General features: G+C 44.9%; 1 protein-coding gene across 1 annotated transcript; it reads left to right on the forward strand.

Annotated features, from left to right (window-relative positions):
- Positions 1-425: 425 nt before the first annotated feature.
- On the forward strand, positions 426-11,345 carry CNP (2'',3''-cyclic nucleotide 3'' phosphodiesterase; the record flags this gene model as incomplete). The annotated part of the gene is made up of 4 exons (XM_084615616.1): positions 426-602; positions 7,234-7,903; positions 8,585-8,724; positions 9,459-11,345. 4 exons carry the CDS (start codon positions 426-428, stop codon positions 9,909-9,911), a joined length of 1,440 nt encoding a protein of 479 aa, XP_084471742.1. The 3' UTR covers positions 9,912-11,345.
- Positions 11,346-16,578: the final 5,233 nt, after the last annotated feature.

A 16,578-nucleotide genomic window follows, 5' to 3' on the forward strand; every position in this document is an offset into this window, starting at 1 on the left:
ATTGTTCGCCATAGGCTCATGTTTATAAGGTGTTCGCTGTTCAGGGTGCCCCCTGTAACGGCTGGCTGCCTGACTTTGCCGGGAGCCTGAAACAGCGCCGGCCCCTGCCCCGTTCAGCTGTGCTTAGAAGCGTTGCCCAGCCAGCTCTACTGCTGCTACTTTAAAGGGCACCCCTGTGAAGCCGCTCACTGCGCAAGGCAGATCAGGCGCGGCAAGCCCGGCCCGGTGCGCCAGGGGCTGCACAGGCCGAGCGGGGGTGCGTGAAGGAGCAGGCGTGTCTGTGCGCACGGCGGCTGTGTGAGTGCGAGCACTCACACCACCAGGCCGGGTTGGCGGGGGCAGGCTGCTGGTGTCCCCGCTGCTCAGAGCTCAGCTTGCAAGCCTGCGGGGGGGGGGGGCCCTGTGGCTGGCTTCGGGGGCGTGCAATGCCCGGCCTGGCCGCTAGGGGCTGCTGGCCGTCAGGCCTTTGGCCGGCGCGTGCGCATTCGGCGCCTCCCGCCCACCGCGGCGGGGCTATGAAAATCGCGGCGGGCGGGCCCCTGACAGAGCCGCGTCCCCTCCGCTCGGCAGCCGCAGCCGCTGGAGGCGCCGCCCTCGCCATGGTGAGCGGCTCGGGCGGCGCGGCGGGGCCCGTGGGGGGAGTAAGGGGGCCGTGGGGGGCTGGAAGAGGAGTAAGGGGGGGCTGTAGGGGGGGTCGGTGTCTGAGGGGAGTAAGGGGGGCTGTGGGGGGTCACAGGGGGCTCTAGGGGGAGTAAGGGGGGCTGTAGGGGGTCGGTGTCTGAGGGGAGTAAGGGGGGCTGTGGGGGGTCGCGGGGGGCTGTAAGAGGGGCTGTGGGGGGGTCGTGGGGGGCTATAGAGGAGGTAAGGGGGGGCTGTAGGGGACTATGGGGGTTGTGGGGCAGTAGGGGTCGGTGTCTGAGGGGAGTAAGGGGGCTGTGGGGGTCGCGGGGGGCTCTAAGGGGAGTAAGGGGGGCTGTGGGGGTCGTGGGGGGCTATAGAGGAGGTAAGGGGGGGGCTGTAGGGGACTATGGGGGTTGTGGGGCAGTAGGGGTCGGTGTCTGAGAGGAGTAAGGGGGGCTGTGGGGGGTCGTGGGGGGCTCTAAGGGGAGTAAGGGGGGCTGTGGGGGGTCGCAGGGGGCTCTAGGGGGAGTAAGGGGGGCTGTAGGGGGTCGGTGTCTGAGGGGAGTAAGGGGGGCTGTGGGGGGTCGTGGGGGCTATAGAGGAGGTAAGGGGGGGCTGTAGGGGACTATGGGGGTTGTGGGGCAGTAGGGGGTCGGTGTCTGAAGGGGTCGTGGGGGCTATAGGGGAGTAAGGGGGGCTGTGGGGGGCTCTGGGGGAGTAAGGGGGACTGTGGGGGGTCATGGGGGCTATAGGGGGTAAGGGGCGCTGTAGGGAGATATGGGGACTGGAGGGGGTAGGTGTCTGTGGGGGCTGTGAGGGGCTATAGGGGAGGTAAGGGGCACCATGGGGGGTAGGTGCCTGGAGAGGTGGGGGGACTGTAGGGGGTAGGTGACTGAGAGGGGCAAGGGGGTGGTAAGGGGGGTTTTGTGGGGGGCTATAGGATCAGGTCAGGGGGCCATATGCTGTGGGGATACAGGGATCACAGTGGGGGTGTGCGTGTGTGAAGTGTTTTGCTGGTGAATGGGACCCCCCCGCTGAGGGGGGCTGAGCAGAGCACCCCCCACAGTGCCTCTCCCAGCCCCGGGGGCTTCTTGCCTGGGCTGGCATGTTATGGACCTTCTGCAAGGCTGGTGTAGCGTCTTGGGGTAGCAATAGGGTGAACCCCCCCCCCCCGACCCTCCTAGCTGGGGGGCAGCCACTTCCTAGGAGCAGACAGGGGGGTTTCAGCCAGTCCCCCATAGGGTGCTAGTTTCTGGACTGTCCCATCTATTGCATACAGTGGGGTGGGGGTGTGTTTTGACCAGGTAGAAAGCGTGAAGAATCAGGACAGGGTCGTAGAGCAATAGGCACCTGTGTAAGACAAAGCCCCGCTCTCGGAATTGTTTCTATAAAAATCAGGACATCTGGACACCCTGGCTTTGGTGACCCCAGGCAGGGCTCGCAGGCTGTGGAAATTCAGGGGGATCCATGCAAGGTCCAGCCTGAATGCTTGCTATGCCTGCAGGAGAGCTTTTAAAACTTAAGAGAGTTAGAGCCAGCCCCCAAGGCGAGGACAGCACCACATCGTATGTCTGTAAATACAGGAAGAAAATAAAACCCACCCAGACATCTGAATTTCTCATGCAACCATCCGCCTGTATGAGAGATGCAGAGTCCCTGGGAGGTTTCGTTTCCTTTTATCTTTATCAACAGCATCTACAAATTCTGAGCTGTGTAGCGACTGTCTGAGCCAGGTTAATGCAGCCCCCCGCTCCGAGCAGCTCGCTATCTTTGTAAAGTGCCAAACTGCATGCTAAACAGTCAGGTTAAGATCGTCACAGCCTTCATCTTGGAGGCAGAGAGAGCCTGCTGGCGCTCCCCTGACAACGTAAGGTCTCCTCTTTTATTTGGGGCCCTGTGAACCTTCTATGTGTTGAGTGAGTGAGGGGTTAAATGTTGCTGAAATGCATTGCACAATGGCTGGTAGTGACGCAGGGAGGAAAAAGTTTTAAAGAGACTGTGAAGGAGGATCTGCTCCATAATTTGCAATCAAAACTATGCTGTAGCTGTGCGTAACTGGTGGCAGAATTTCCAAACTCATGTCTTCAGGTGCTTGGGGAGGGGACTGGGTAGTGCTGTGAGAGGGATGGGGTGGCTGGGGTGGGGGGATAGGACGGACAATCTGCGACAGATATTGGCCATGATCCTGCAGTTAAACTCCCCCAGGGCTCGGCTAGCATGTAAAGGTCTGCTCAGACAGAGCCACTTGTAGGATGAGTGCGACATTGGACAGTGCCAGTCTAGCTTAGAACCTTCTCCCCCGAAAAAAAAATTTCCTGCTGTTTTATCAAGATGTGCTCTGTGCATGTTCCCATTAGTCAGGATGAGAGGACTTGTATTCTCACTTAAATACAAACTCTGTGGGTGTAGGCAAGGAAAGAGGTAGCAGCCTATTACACGTTAAATTAACTTTTTGGAAACGTTCACATTTCCTGTTCAACAAACAAGCAAAATATAGATATTACTACACAGGGTCAGAATGATGTAGCTTTGAAAGGGTGCTGACTGACATTTTAAGTAGCTGATACTTGGTATAGCATACTACAGTGAAAAGAGAAAAACTCGGATCTTCAGAAGTATTTTAACAAGACTGTGAAAGGACCGGCTCACTAAACGACCAAGAGAGGGGATGTTTCTCCCTTGGAGCCCTTGTAAACCACTACAATCCCCCTTGCAGTGAGTGGCAGAAATTAAAGAAACGCATCCTAGGAACTCCATCAAGCATGTTGCTGGTCTGGCTAATTTGAACTGTTGTGTCTCCCTATGTTTGTGCTATAGGCAATGTCTGTCTGTCGCAAGTGTGGAGTGTTTGAAACGTTAGTTGGGGTTAGGAGTGCTGGGGAAAATAAACCTGAGCAAGTTTCCTGCACAGGCCATCTCTCCAATGAGACTATAAACGGAAGTTCAAATCTCACTTCCTGGAACCACCCCTCTTTGAATAGACAGGCAACTTTCTGCCACCTGCAGAAATGGGTATTGTGATTAAGAATAAGAAGAGAGCCTAGACTCTCTAACATAGCTCCAAACCCACTCCACAGATTGCATTGGAATTTAGTCTTTGTATAGTTCCCAAGATGTATTGTATGCATTACCGATGGAAAAAAGTCACGGTCTCTATTGCAAACTACTTAAAAACAACAGCAGAGGGTGGAATGCCAAGTGAGGTGATGTGAGTGGCAAGGTTTAACCGACGTCTTAATGCCACTCATTTTTCTAAATCCTTTGTTGGGCCACCAGTGCTTAGAGGTTCTCCTCCTAACCGCAGTGCCTGTGCCCTCTAGAAAAAACCTCACTAGTCATGTCCGATAGAAAACTGCTAACTGCTTTATCCCCTCACCCCCACCCCGCCCTTCTTAGCAGGGAGTAAAACACTGTTGCAAATCTTACCAGTGCCACTTAAAATTCATCCTCTTTCCTGGAAAGGAGACCAAATACTTGTTTCCATACAAATAGGAGCTTTGTAGGGACAACTGGGGGGAAGGGGAGAAATGACAGAGCTGGTGTTGAATTGAATAGATTGTTTAATCAGAAACTGGCCAACTGCTCCTTTAAGACTTATTTGTGTGGTACCATTGTCTGTCCATTTTGTATGTGGCCTGGTTTCATTAAAGAGCTTATTATTTAAAGCTGGCTGATAAACAATGGGTGCTGAGGGGGTTTTCTATTATTGTTCTGTTGTTTGCATTTTAAAAAGAATGCCTCCGTTACTGCTGGTCACCAACAGCTGGTTTCATCAAAATAGTTTGACTGCAAACCAGTCCCCATCCAAATACTAGATGCATGCCGCACTCAGATGCTCCCTTGTGGTTGTAGCTCTTACACAATCTGACTCTCACTTATTACCTGCATACTTGTTGAGGTTAAGTGGACCCTGTCAAGTCAAATCTGATCCAACAGTTAGATGTAGAAACAAGTTTTACAGCTCCCATTCAAACTACTTCCATGTGGACAAAGAGCCCAAGAGATGAAATGAGACACTAAGTACCTCTGTAATGAGTAAAAAGTACCATGTGCTTACCAAGAGGGAATATTAGCTCTGCCAAGCTCCCAAGAGAATTCCGGGTGGATCGTTTGCATTCTTCCAAACAAGGCCCAAGGCCACTTTTTAATATAAATGAGCTACTTTCTCTGGTAAGCACTCTGCATAAAATGTGCCAACAGTACACAATGGTCAGTTACAGGACTACATTTTGAGTTCATCATCCTACTTTTTGTAGCTTCAGTTCAGTTTTAAAGGGATTTATATTTTAGTAAAAAGAACGAGGAGGACTTGTGGCATCTCAGAGATTAACAAATTTATTTGGGCATAAGCTTTCAGGGACTAAAACCCACTTCATCAGATGCATGCAGTGGAAAATACAGTAGGAAGATAGACACACACACAAACGTGAAAAAATGGGTGTTGCCATACCAATTCTAATCAATTAAGGTGAGCTATTATCAGCAAGAGAAAAAAAAACTTTCCTAGTGATAATTAGGGTGGCCCATTTCAAACAGTTGACAAGAAGGTGTGAGTAACAGTAGGGGGAAAATTAGCATGGGGAAATCGTTTTAGTACCACCCACAAACATGCTAGGCACTTCTTGGACATAAAAGAAGACACAGCTCTTGTCCCAAATTGCTTAAAAGTGATGAAAACCACATAAGAAGGGTGGAGAGAATGATACAAGCAAAATGTTAGTTTCCACAGACATACCTCCACTGTCTTTACCCCATGACAACTGGTGAGCAGAATCAAGCACTTTCCCTCTGCCACAGACCAAATAAATACTTGAATAGTACAAGATGATCCAAGCTTTGAGTCAGCAGTGTCACTTCTCTAGCATTTGGTCTCCACCCTTGTTTCTACTAATTAGTTGTAGTGAAACCACCATTGGTAAACCAAGCTGTTGCTCCATACCAGGTTAACCAATCTCAGTGGCCAGAATATGCCCAAGGCGAAAATTAAGAGGCTATTTAATGTTTACAAAAATCTTTGTCCCTGCTAGTACTAATGAAAATATGTGTCTTTAAAATACCCTTTTCCTTCAAATTCCAGCTTCTACTTGGTTCTATAGGGATTCCACAGTATATTGTCAAAGAAACTTGTGTGATGTCATAATGCCAAGTTTGTGATAATACATCACTGCAGGACCAAGTCCCACCCCAAAATGTCCTACCATTTCACAAAGGCCAGTGTTTAATTCTGATGTACTTTGAATTATTCCTACATGGAAAGATCCTAATCTAATTTCTTTCCAGAGTAACCACATCCCATTGTGAATCCTGCTTGCAGTGCAAAAAACTCTGACAGGCAGAATCATGCAAACAGCTGCCTCTTACGCTTTTCCAGAAGTGCCTGTTTCTGTAGAATCCAAGCGATTTCACTAGTTTTGGTTTCCCGTCAGCCCCACATAATGCCACTTGTGGGGCTTTAAATGTCTTTGCCACAAGTACAGCAACACAAAATTATTCTACCCTGCAGCAGTTAGTTGTCAATAAAGATCTTACCTCATTTCCAGGGGTGCCCTTCAGCACAGCATCCAAGAGGAAAGGGTCTTTTTGGCATGATGTGCAGCAGTAAGTACACACTCCTGCAGGCAGACTTCTCTCTAAGTGGTCTCTTACACGCAACTGGAAAAATACCTGTAAAACGGGGGTTCTCAAACTGGGGGTCGTGAGGTTATTACATGGGGGGGGGCGGTCACGAGCTGTCAACCTCCACCCCAAAACCCTCTTTCACCTCCAGCATTTATAATAGTGTTAAATATATAAAAAAGTGTTTTTAATGTATAGGGCGGGGGTTGCACTCAGAGGCTTGCTCTGTGAAAGGGGTCACCAGTATAAAAGTCTGAGAACGACTGCTGTAAAATATCAGACTTAAAAGCAAATCAAACTTTTTGTAGTCTCTGCATTTTAGTTTTTGTTCTTTAATTGAATCTTCCCAACATCAACAGCTGTCACAGTAGCATGAGCTTTCACTTCTCCTGTTCAGGCTATATTTAAGTTTCTGTGAGCAGTGTCTTTGAATAGAAGTTTCAATATGGTAACCTTACAGCTTTTTATTTTCATATGGACTGAATTGAGTTTGACCCATAAACTGGTGTCTGGTATGCTAGAATTCAAGGGGGGTAAACACTCTGTATAAGCATGGAGTTTGCAATGGTATAACCCTGCACAAGCCAGTTTGGAAACAGGTGTGAGCATCTAGCTAGTAAAAGGCATAATCCACAGAGAAATGAGCAGGCAGGGCTGGCCTACCCCTTTACATTTTAATTTTCTTCTAAATTCAGATTAAAAAGGTCACTTTGACCCATTAGGAGGGGAGCCAGCAGAAACATTTAAGGGTAAATTTGTGGTGTTCAGAGCACTGTAGGATGAGGTTTAATACTGATAATGGTGGCACAGACTTATGACAGAACAGTGTCATTTAAAACTATCAATGGACCATTTAACACATGTGAATAGCAAAAAAATTGCTTCTGTCTAGTAAGAACTCGAACAGTGATACATTGTTTAGTGTCAGAAAGATGGTATCTGTTTGGATTGTTACAGCAAAAAAAATCATACAAATTAACTTCTTTAAACTTTCAGAACAGAGGCTTTACCCGGAAGAGCCATACATTCCTGCCTAAAATATTTAGAAAAATGTCTACTCAGTCATCGAAAGAGAGGCCTGAAAATCTGCAGTTTCCATTCTTTGACGACGATACTACCATTTCTACAGTCAAAGAATCTAAAACCCTTTTTATCATAAGAGGCCTGCCTGGCAGTGGGAAATCCACTCTTGCCCAGGCTATTCAAGACCAGTATAAGGATGCCTGCAAGATCGTTTCAGCAGATACGTATAAATTTATACCTGCAATAAGAAGCTCCATTCCTGAAGATTATTCAAAGTTGGATGAGGATTTAGTTGACTATTGCAAGCGAGACATCAGTGTTGTTGTTGTGGATGATACTCACCATGAACGGGAACGGCTAGACCAACTCTTTGATATTGCTGACAGATACCAGTATAAAGTCCTCTTTGTTGAGCCCAAAACACCTTGGAAGATGGATTGCTTGCAGCTTAAGGATAAGAATCAGTGGAAACTGTCTGTTGAAGATTTGAAGAAGATGAAACCAAGCTTGGAGAAGGATTTCCTACCTTTGTATTATGGATGGTTTTTGAGCAAAAAGAGTTCTGAGAACTTGAGGAAGACTGGGCAAGCCTTTTTAGATGAGCTTGGAAGTCTTAAAGTATTCAAAAAGGAGTCTAAGTACTGTACGTATATAAATGTTACCAAGCTTTTTATTCTACTAACCAGAGGGAAGGTTACCGCTTAGTAGACAACACAGGGAACAAACTTGCCCACTCAGCTTCCAAAGTAACACTTCCAGTTCAGTCTAAATTCTCCACAAGTTATATTTAAAGACACCGATTAGAACAACAAGGCGTTTTGTCCAAAAAGCAGAAGCAGCTTTAAATCATTTTTATGTAGGGAAACACAACCTACTGCTTCTTTTAAATTTAAAAAGTTTTTGAAACATGATGTTTAGGGGATTTGCAATGGGATATAGAACCTTGAGCCTGCAGCCCACAGGGTTGAATCCAGCTTAGACTGGAAATAACCAAGCCATTCCCACCTGCTTTCTGTGATGCTCTATGTGAAGTAAGTTGGAGGAGAGAGGTCAAGGACCGAATAAAAATAGACTGAAACAGCATGTTGCCCCTAAAGTGATCCCTGCAATATCAAGGCCTAGGCAAACTAGCTAGCAGTGCAAGGAAGCTTGCATTGCTGGACTATACTAGTTGTGTGGATAAAGAACACTTCATTTTCTCCTGCTGTCTAGCGCACTCGGCTCCAAATAAAATTAAACCTTAAGTATACCTCTTAAATGAGTATTTGCAGGGGAAGATGAATATTAATTTGTCAGTAGTAATATTGCTTGTCTACACTTGCAGTTCTTCCTGCCGAAGATCCCAAAGTAAAATTGGACCTGACCAGCTACTTTGCGAAAAGGCCACCCGGCGTATTGCACTGTACTACAAAATTTACTGACTTTGGAAAGGCTATGGGAGCTGATGAATATGCACAACAAGAAGTTAGTGTCTTGGGTTTGTTTGTTTTTTTTCTTCTTTCAAAAACATGTGTTCAAGTTGTGTGTTATGCCAACCTTTTACCCTGGTAGATTTGATGTGGCCATGCAGCTTTCTAAAACCTTAGCACAGCTGCAGATGTCCCCCTCACAACAGCACTTGTGAAGCTGGCTCACTTGACAGCCTGGTTAGTAGAGAAATAGTAAGACTGTTACTCCTCAGGACCGAGAAATAACATTGACAGGGAAATGCACTGAGGAAGTTTTCATCTCCAGACTAACTGCTGTTTCTTGTGGGGTTTTTCCTGTAAGTACTAGAGTTCTTCTCTCCTGGCTTGGTTTTGAGTGATCATGAGTTAAGGTATTGTCACTTCCATCTTTTGTACCAGATCTGATCAGCCTGAGGTTCCAATTAAAATACATAAATTAAGATGACCAAAAGGGGGAGTGACCTGTAACCATGATGTTGTTTTCATACCATATTGAGTGTTGGAGAAGGCCAGTGAAATCCCTAAGATTGTTGAGGAGAGCGGCTGTTCATGGTACACTTCGTAGCATATACATGGAATGTGTGAGAATTCCTCAAAGGAGATCAGTGAAGAATCTAACTGAAAAGGCAAAGAAGTAGATCTGGATGCGTAAACCTTTGAAGGGGCTTGGCAGGGCAAGGTTAATGTCACATTTAGAGTCAGTCAAAGTCCTATTCTGGATTCAAATCGTTTGGTCCTCTCTCCCCTTAGGTTGTGAAGGCTTCCTATGGAAAAGCCTTTACCTTGACTATCTCTGCGCTGTTCCTCACGACAAAAACGGCAGGTGCTCGCGTGGAACTGAGTGAGCAAGAACTGCTGCTGTGGCCGGGAGACGTGGACAAGGTATTGCCTACAGACAACCTGCCCAAAGGCAGCCGGGCTCACGTTACCCTTGGATGTGCCAGTGGCATAGAACCGGTCCAGACTGGAATTGACTTGCTGGAGTTTGTCAAGCTGGAAAAGGCAGGGAACAAAGGTGATGAAATTGAGGAAGTTGGTGGAGGGAAACTGCAGTACTTTGGCAATGGCATGTGGATGCTCCTACTTTCTAAAAAGATTGAAGTGAAGGCTATTTTCTCAGGTTACTACGGCAAGGGAAAGCTCGTGCCTACTCAGGGCAGTAACAAGCGAGGCTCTGCCTTTAATCCCTGCACTATCATCTAAGTGCTCCAGCTGTGCAGTGTGTTTGGGGGTTTTTTTAAGACCATAACTTGGGTAACCTTTATAAAATTGTAAAAAGAAAGTTCTACGTGTACTAAAGTAGCCCTTTTGCAAACTCTAGTATGAAGTGTCTCTCCTGGGACAATGTATTGGCCCTCAGGAAGGAAATTGGTGACCTGAGTGTAAAGGAAAACGAAGTGGCTAAAAACTATTTCTGATAATTAAGTAGACCAAATAGGATCTTTTAAATAACTGAAGTGCTGAATGACTTTTTAAAATGATAGATATTTGTAGAGAGGTCTCACTCCTCGTTTTGTTCCTCAGAGGATCATTCCTGATAGTTCATGTTTTGTAATTTCCCTATGAACCTCAATTGTTCGAAGATGTGACCATAATAACTGATTTAGACAGTGGTGGACCAAAGTTTTTAAGCTACTTTTCATTCTGTGAAGCCAAGTGAGTTGAAGCTGAAAGTTCAACCCAGCTTTAAGTTGGTACAGTCCCCCACAGGCTGATGGAACATCCTGCCTTTGGTAGCAGATGATTAAAACCACTAGGATTAGGTATGTACTATGGGGAGTACAAGAATCTTCATTCAGAAGGGTCAAACTATTGCATCCCCATAGCTAGCAGTGTGTGGCCTACCCTAACTTCATGTGCTACCAGAATGCTTTGAAGACTTCCTTGGGTGTGAGAGAAAGGAGAAGTGCATTGGTGGGTGGGAGAAGGATCTACTTCCAGTTTAAAATTGAAGCTCTATTAAATGGAACTACTCTGGGTAAGATCATGAACAGAATTTAAATATCAGGAAAAACTTCCTAGAAGTGAGATCTGCTCGGTCTTCTAGTGAAAATGGCAGGCGCCACCATCACATGAGACATCTAAACGGAGACTGGACAAAGCTCTACTATATGTATATTGTAGGGAACAATCCTGCCCTGGCAGGGGATGGAATAGATTAACGAATAGGTCTTTTCCATCTCTAACTCCTGATCCTATACACTAAAATCATGTCTGAAGTACTAAATTGTACTTCATGCAAAACAGGTTTTCCTGCTTTGGATTCAAAGTCTAATTATTTTGAATGTTAAGATTAGCATGGAAGTACATGAAGCTAACATGTTACTTAGGAAGTAAATAATGGTGGCATTGTAATTTATGCCTAACTTAACCTGCTCAAATCTACATTTTTCCAGCTGGTTGTCTAATGTTCAAACATTTTAGTTATTACACTTTTTAATTATAGTTGAAACTTATTTCTGCTCATGTGAACATAGTGAGATGCTGCTTGCCTACTGATCAGATATTTGCTGTCATTACCTTCCTGTAACATTTGGCTGAACTAATCAGGTCAGACCAAGCAGTTTAAACTCATGTTATGGCTCAATGTCCCATGAACTGTAAAGTGTATTAAAATAAATCCAGTATTAATGTGTGTTTACTGTCTGACATGCACATGCAGGGTTCACAGCAGTAAAGGATCTGTCGCCATGACACCACAACCTTAACTGTGTTCAGCAGCTGGGTGTGGGCAGGGTCACTTACGAAGCAAGCTTGCAAAACCCAAATTCATGTGGGGGGAGTTTCTTTGGGTTCCCTTCTCTGAACATCTAAAACAAAACTGAGGGAAGCTTTAGGGCTCACCTGGTGGAATATAAAATTCTGCAATTTGGTGAGTTTATTGGTGAAAGCAATAAACACCGCCCTCCTGCTCTCAAAGTGAGAACACGGACAACAGTTCACTTTACTCCACTTCTGAGCGAGTCACACTGTTTCCCTTCACTTCAGCAGAGAAACTCAACCATAGCCTGACAAGAGCTCCAGTGTGCTCCATAGGGGAAGCCCAGAAAAAAAGGTGACCATTAAGTGTTCAGCTAGAGCAGGCCCAATTTATGTACATCTTTATAGCCATTTTGGGGAACATGCCTTTTCCTTAATGGCATCTACCCCCCAAGTCTTCCTCCCAGTTTGTATGCTGAAAACCCTTGACAGGAAGTTCTCACAACAGGGTGCCCAACTTTAAAACGTGGGGTAGCTGAAGAGCCTGGCTGTTTGCCTGGTCAAGAACAGTCACACGCTCATCATTTAAGTGTTTATTAGTTTGTACATCATATACAGTTTATAATAAACCAATTGCATATGGTTTTGCTTCAGTCTGATTGAGATTCTGCATATAAACACATCATATGAATTATGCCTAATGAAGTAAACAACAAATATTCACATTTTTTACCCTTCACATCCTAGAAAGGTAAAGGGCCCACAGAGGGACAGTGTTTATACCAGTATGAAGCCTGCCTTGAAGAGGGTTGGGCATTTAGGAAAGCTATCTAGAATACAGATTGCTTCATGCAATAACCTTTCCTCTCAATGGAAAGGTTAAATCTTTACACTGAGGTAAACATACAGAATCTATTCCTTAAATTCAGTTAAATACTACAGCATGGGGGCTAATGTCCTCTCTGAGTGGCTTCACATCAGCGTATCCACTATTGTCTCTAGTTCTCTTTACAATAAAGACCAGTTTGGTTAAACACTGATCACTGGAAAGAAACCACAGCAAAGTGGCTCTCAATCCTCATTCTAGCTGGATGCCAAAGTGCTCTGGGCACTTACATTGGTTCATGAAGGTCTTAATTATGTTGCCCCCAAAGTCTTTGCAAATTCACTAATGCAATTATTTACAAAACAGTTAAAGCCTGTAGCTTCAATAAAAATCCATCCTTGGAGCAAAACTCCAAGTGTACTGATAAAGAGCACTACCCCTTACACAGCATAGTCAGCCCACAGAAAGAGGGGGCTCGAAGCAGCTTCATGTTCTTTAAAACTCATTTTTTGGAGTTCAGGTTGTGGCTATACCTGAATAGGATTTGAACCCAACACTAATATCACCTCTTGCAGGAGATGCTGCCAATAGACCTGTTATTCTTGGAAGTAAAGCCAGTGCTGAGAAAGGGGAAGAAGGAATATACCTGGGTTTGCCCGTCTAAATGTAGCTCTGCCTTTAGACCATAGACATTACACACACAAGCATCTCCAAACACCACATGGAGCGTCTCCTGCTTTCATTTTGAATGGACTTGGGCTTGACCACCTGAGACTAACCCAACTGCAGCTCAGACACTTTGTATTCTGGTCACAAGGAGGGACAGCACAAGAGCACTACGGGGAAAGTAAAACGCTTAACAGTTCTCTTATTTCAACAAATGGTTTTTAGAATAACTGAGGTTAGTTGGACTTTATACCAGTAGGTATGTTTGTGGTTGGGCTTTTAAAAAGCAGATACGTCTCTGTAGTTTGTCTCTTAAGGTCCATGATCTCAAGTGACCATGCCACTCACTTAACTCAGCTCTCAGTGTATTTTGTCATATCTGCTGACTTTAGAGGAATAACTCTTTATTCCTTTTCCTACCACAGTCACTGCCTGCAGCTGTGGGAAAGAAAGGTTCTGTTTTGGCTCATGCCCACTCCAGAGGATTGTTAATTGGTTCCAATAGCAGAATGCGGAGTGGTGATTTAAAAGCCACTCAAGTTCCAGATTCCAGGCTAAGGGAAAGGCCGCTGCTTACTTGTAGAAATAAGCCAGGCTGCTCCGGAAGTAAAGGAACGTTCCTATGCAGGGAACTGCAGGGAGGCATTTTTAGTCACTTTTCAGAATAAAAACAGATTAAGGCTCTTCCTGTTATGCCACAAATACACTGTTAGTAATTTACCGTTGTCGAGACCGACTTAAAAAAATAAGACACTCGTGTTTCATTAAGAGTAGGACCTTTGAGTGTCAGTCTCCTCCCATGGAAAATAAAGTTTGTATTCCACAGGCGAGTCAGAAAAGGAAGAGTGCAGCTCTAAATAAGGTCTAATTAATCTATTTCCCCACTCTGCATGTTACGGGAATTACTGCCCACATCAGCTTTGTCCTCCACCACAGACAGAAAGCTTGAACATACTGTCAGGATAAGAGACCTGCTACTTACAATGGCAAATTCCTACATCCTGTAGCTCTTAACAAGCCAGAGGGAAGACACGAGAACAGATGTAGCCATCAGACAAATGGCATCAAGGCTCCCTGTTGGCTACTTATGAAATACCATCGATAAAATCAGTCGTGCTCAGTAACTGTGAAGTGTGAATGCAATGTTTTAAACCACACACACACATATATATCTAGGCAGATATGGTCTGAAAGAAACAGTTCCACTTGTCCAGACGACTATGCTAACACAAGAGGGAGGCTGCAATTTTAACATACATATGCCACAATGCTCATTTGCTACTGTCCTGAGATAGCAGTGTATCCATTAGGGTTATAATGCACTCTGCAAAGTGAATGTATGTTCGCATTCACTTTTAGTCACACAACAGTGTTTTTTAAAAAAGCCTTGGCACTCACCATATTAATATTTAACTACATAAATCATGCAATCATGTACAGTTTATATAAATATCTGCTGTGTATATGTCCCCTCTTTACCCCGAAAGAATGGTCTTTTTTAAAAGTGGGGAGCAGGGAAGTTGACCAACACTTAACTAACAAAGAATGTCAACAAAATGCAAGAAATGTCTCTCTACTCTGCTAATAGCATCTGAGACGCTTCCAAACTGCAGCTGTGAATAAAATGCCAGATGATACATTTGTGAATCCAGAACGTCCCACCAAAGTGATGTCATGTAAACTTGGATTTGCAAGAGAACCATAAGAACCAAAGCAAGTTTCAAAATTCAGACCAATTTTTATGCCCCAAAACATTTAACCGAAGGGAGCTGATAAGATTCTAGCACCTTATTCTGCTCTCACTTACGCCAGAGTCACAAGGTTAAGTCCATCAAGTTACACGGGTGTGAGGGGGAAGAAGAAAGGCTGTGGGGGGTCTCATTCTTCTAAAACGTTTCTCAATGCTGGCTCAGTTTAAACACTGGTTTTTGAACTTCCTTTGCTGATACTGGGCTGCAATAACTGGAATTAAGCCCTTAAATCTTCCCTCCATGAAAGCAGATGGTCACATTTCTGACAGAAGTAGCAGCAGGACTTACTTTTGTTGGTGGCAGTGCCCTGCATTTCTATGCCATCTGTGAGAGACACACGCCTGGCATTGCCATCTGGCCATCCTGTAGCCAACTGAATTGAAGGATTCAGAGTAACAGCCTTGTTAGTCCGTATTCGCAAAAAGAAAAAAGGAGGACTTGTGGCACCTTAGAGACTAACCAATTTATTTGAGAATTGAAGGAGTGGCCTAGCCTTTGACTGGAGGGAAGATATTAAGGAAATGTGAATTGAACGTAAATTATTTTATGCTATAATTTAATTGTAAACCTTGTTTTCTGTAATACCACACACAAAATCTGTCAGCCAGTCCGATCTGCTAGATAAACAGTTGCGTCAGATTTCTCTAAGGAGTACACCCATCCTTAAATTTACTTTTATGCACAACCCATCTGTTCTCTTAGTCAGCTTTTCAACAACTGTCTCTACACTACAACAATTGCAGTTTAACACAATCACCAGAGACTCTTCCTCTAAAACGGTTCTGCCCCTTTGGGCCAGGGCTGGTCAGCACTTATCTAGCAATTATCCAGTGACTTTCTACAGACACAAAACGCCACATCTGTGGTAAAGGCCACTGAAAATCCCATCAGCTATAAGGCTACTGTGAAAAGCTCCAAAACTACTCCACAGATGGTACTTGACTTGGATGGAGCATCCATTCAGCGGAGAGGATGCTAGTTACACGAGCTCTTTACTATCTGGAAAAAGGAATTGTTCTGCAAAGACGTACCCCCCTCACAGCCAATCTCAGGCTATGACCCCAAATCCACAGTGAACAGCAAAGGGCGGTATTACTGAGAGAAGTCAGGAAACGCTCTAAAAGCACCTCAGTTCTGAGGTCGGGGTAGCGTGACAACATGCAACTCCGGCTTCAGCACGTCAACAGATCACATACGCTGTCACAAAGAGGCAGTGAGGAAAGTTATGCACCATCAGTCCAGAGTTTCTGCCATAACTTAGAATCTCTTTGTTCCTGTAAAATACTTGGAATGCCAGTTAGAACTCACAGTTGTGTTACATTAAAAACAGACATCACTTTCTGTAAACGCCACCAACAGGTCCCTGCGCCCACAGTAACCAGTCTTCAGACATTTTTCACAAGTTGGAAACAGGCAGCCCGCATTATAGATTTGCACTATGGAAAGCGTCAAACATAAAGGGTGTTTTTAGACTGTAGAAACAAACCAATCCAAACCTAGCAAAACCATGTTTTAATCATATATGCTGCAATTAAATGATCAAGTGAATTAATTATAAAAGAGAAAAACTGAAAAGAAATTCACCCCAGACCACATTAAATATCCTCTTAAACAAAGATGGGGCATCTTGGAGTGGAAGCATTTAGAGCACGTATTTCTAGCTGCCCCATAGGGAGTTCTCTCATATCAGCTGCTCCCATAAATCTGAAGGAGTATTTCTCTCCAGTATGAAAACATTAAGATCGCTATTTGTCATTTACATTAATGCCCGGGTGTACATTCTCGTGTAGCCACGGCAAACAAAATTGCAGCTGGCAAACAGGACATAGCTGCTCGGGTGTTATAAAAACCCTGTTACGATTCAATTACTTACAAGAGAAAATGGGGCTCCAGAAACCCTGATGTGGCGCCATCCTGTACTCTGGAA

This window comes from Lepidochelys olivacea (genome assembly GCF_965140295.1).
Source record: "Lepidochelys olivacea isolate rLepOli2 genome assembly, chromosome: 27".
In the NCBI taxonomy this organism is placed as follows: domain Eukaryota; kingdom Metazoa; phylum Chordata; order Testudines; family Cheloniidae; genus Lepidochelys; species Lepidochelys olivacea.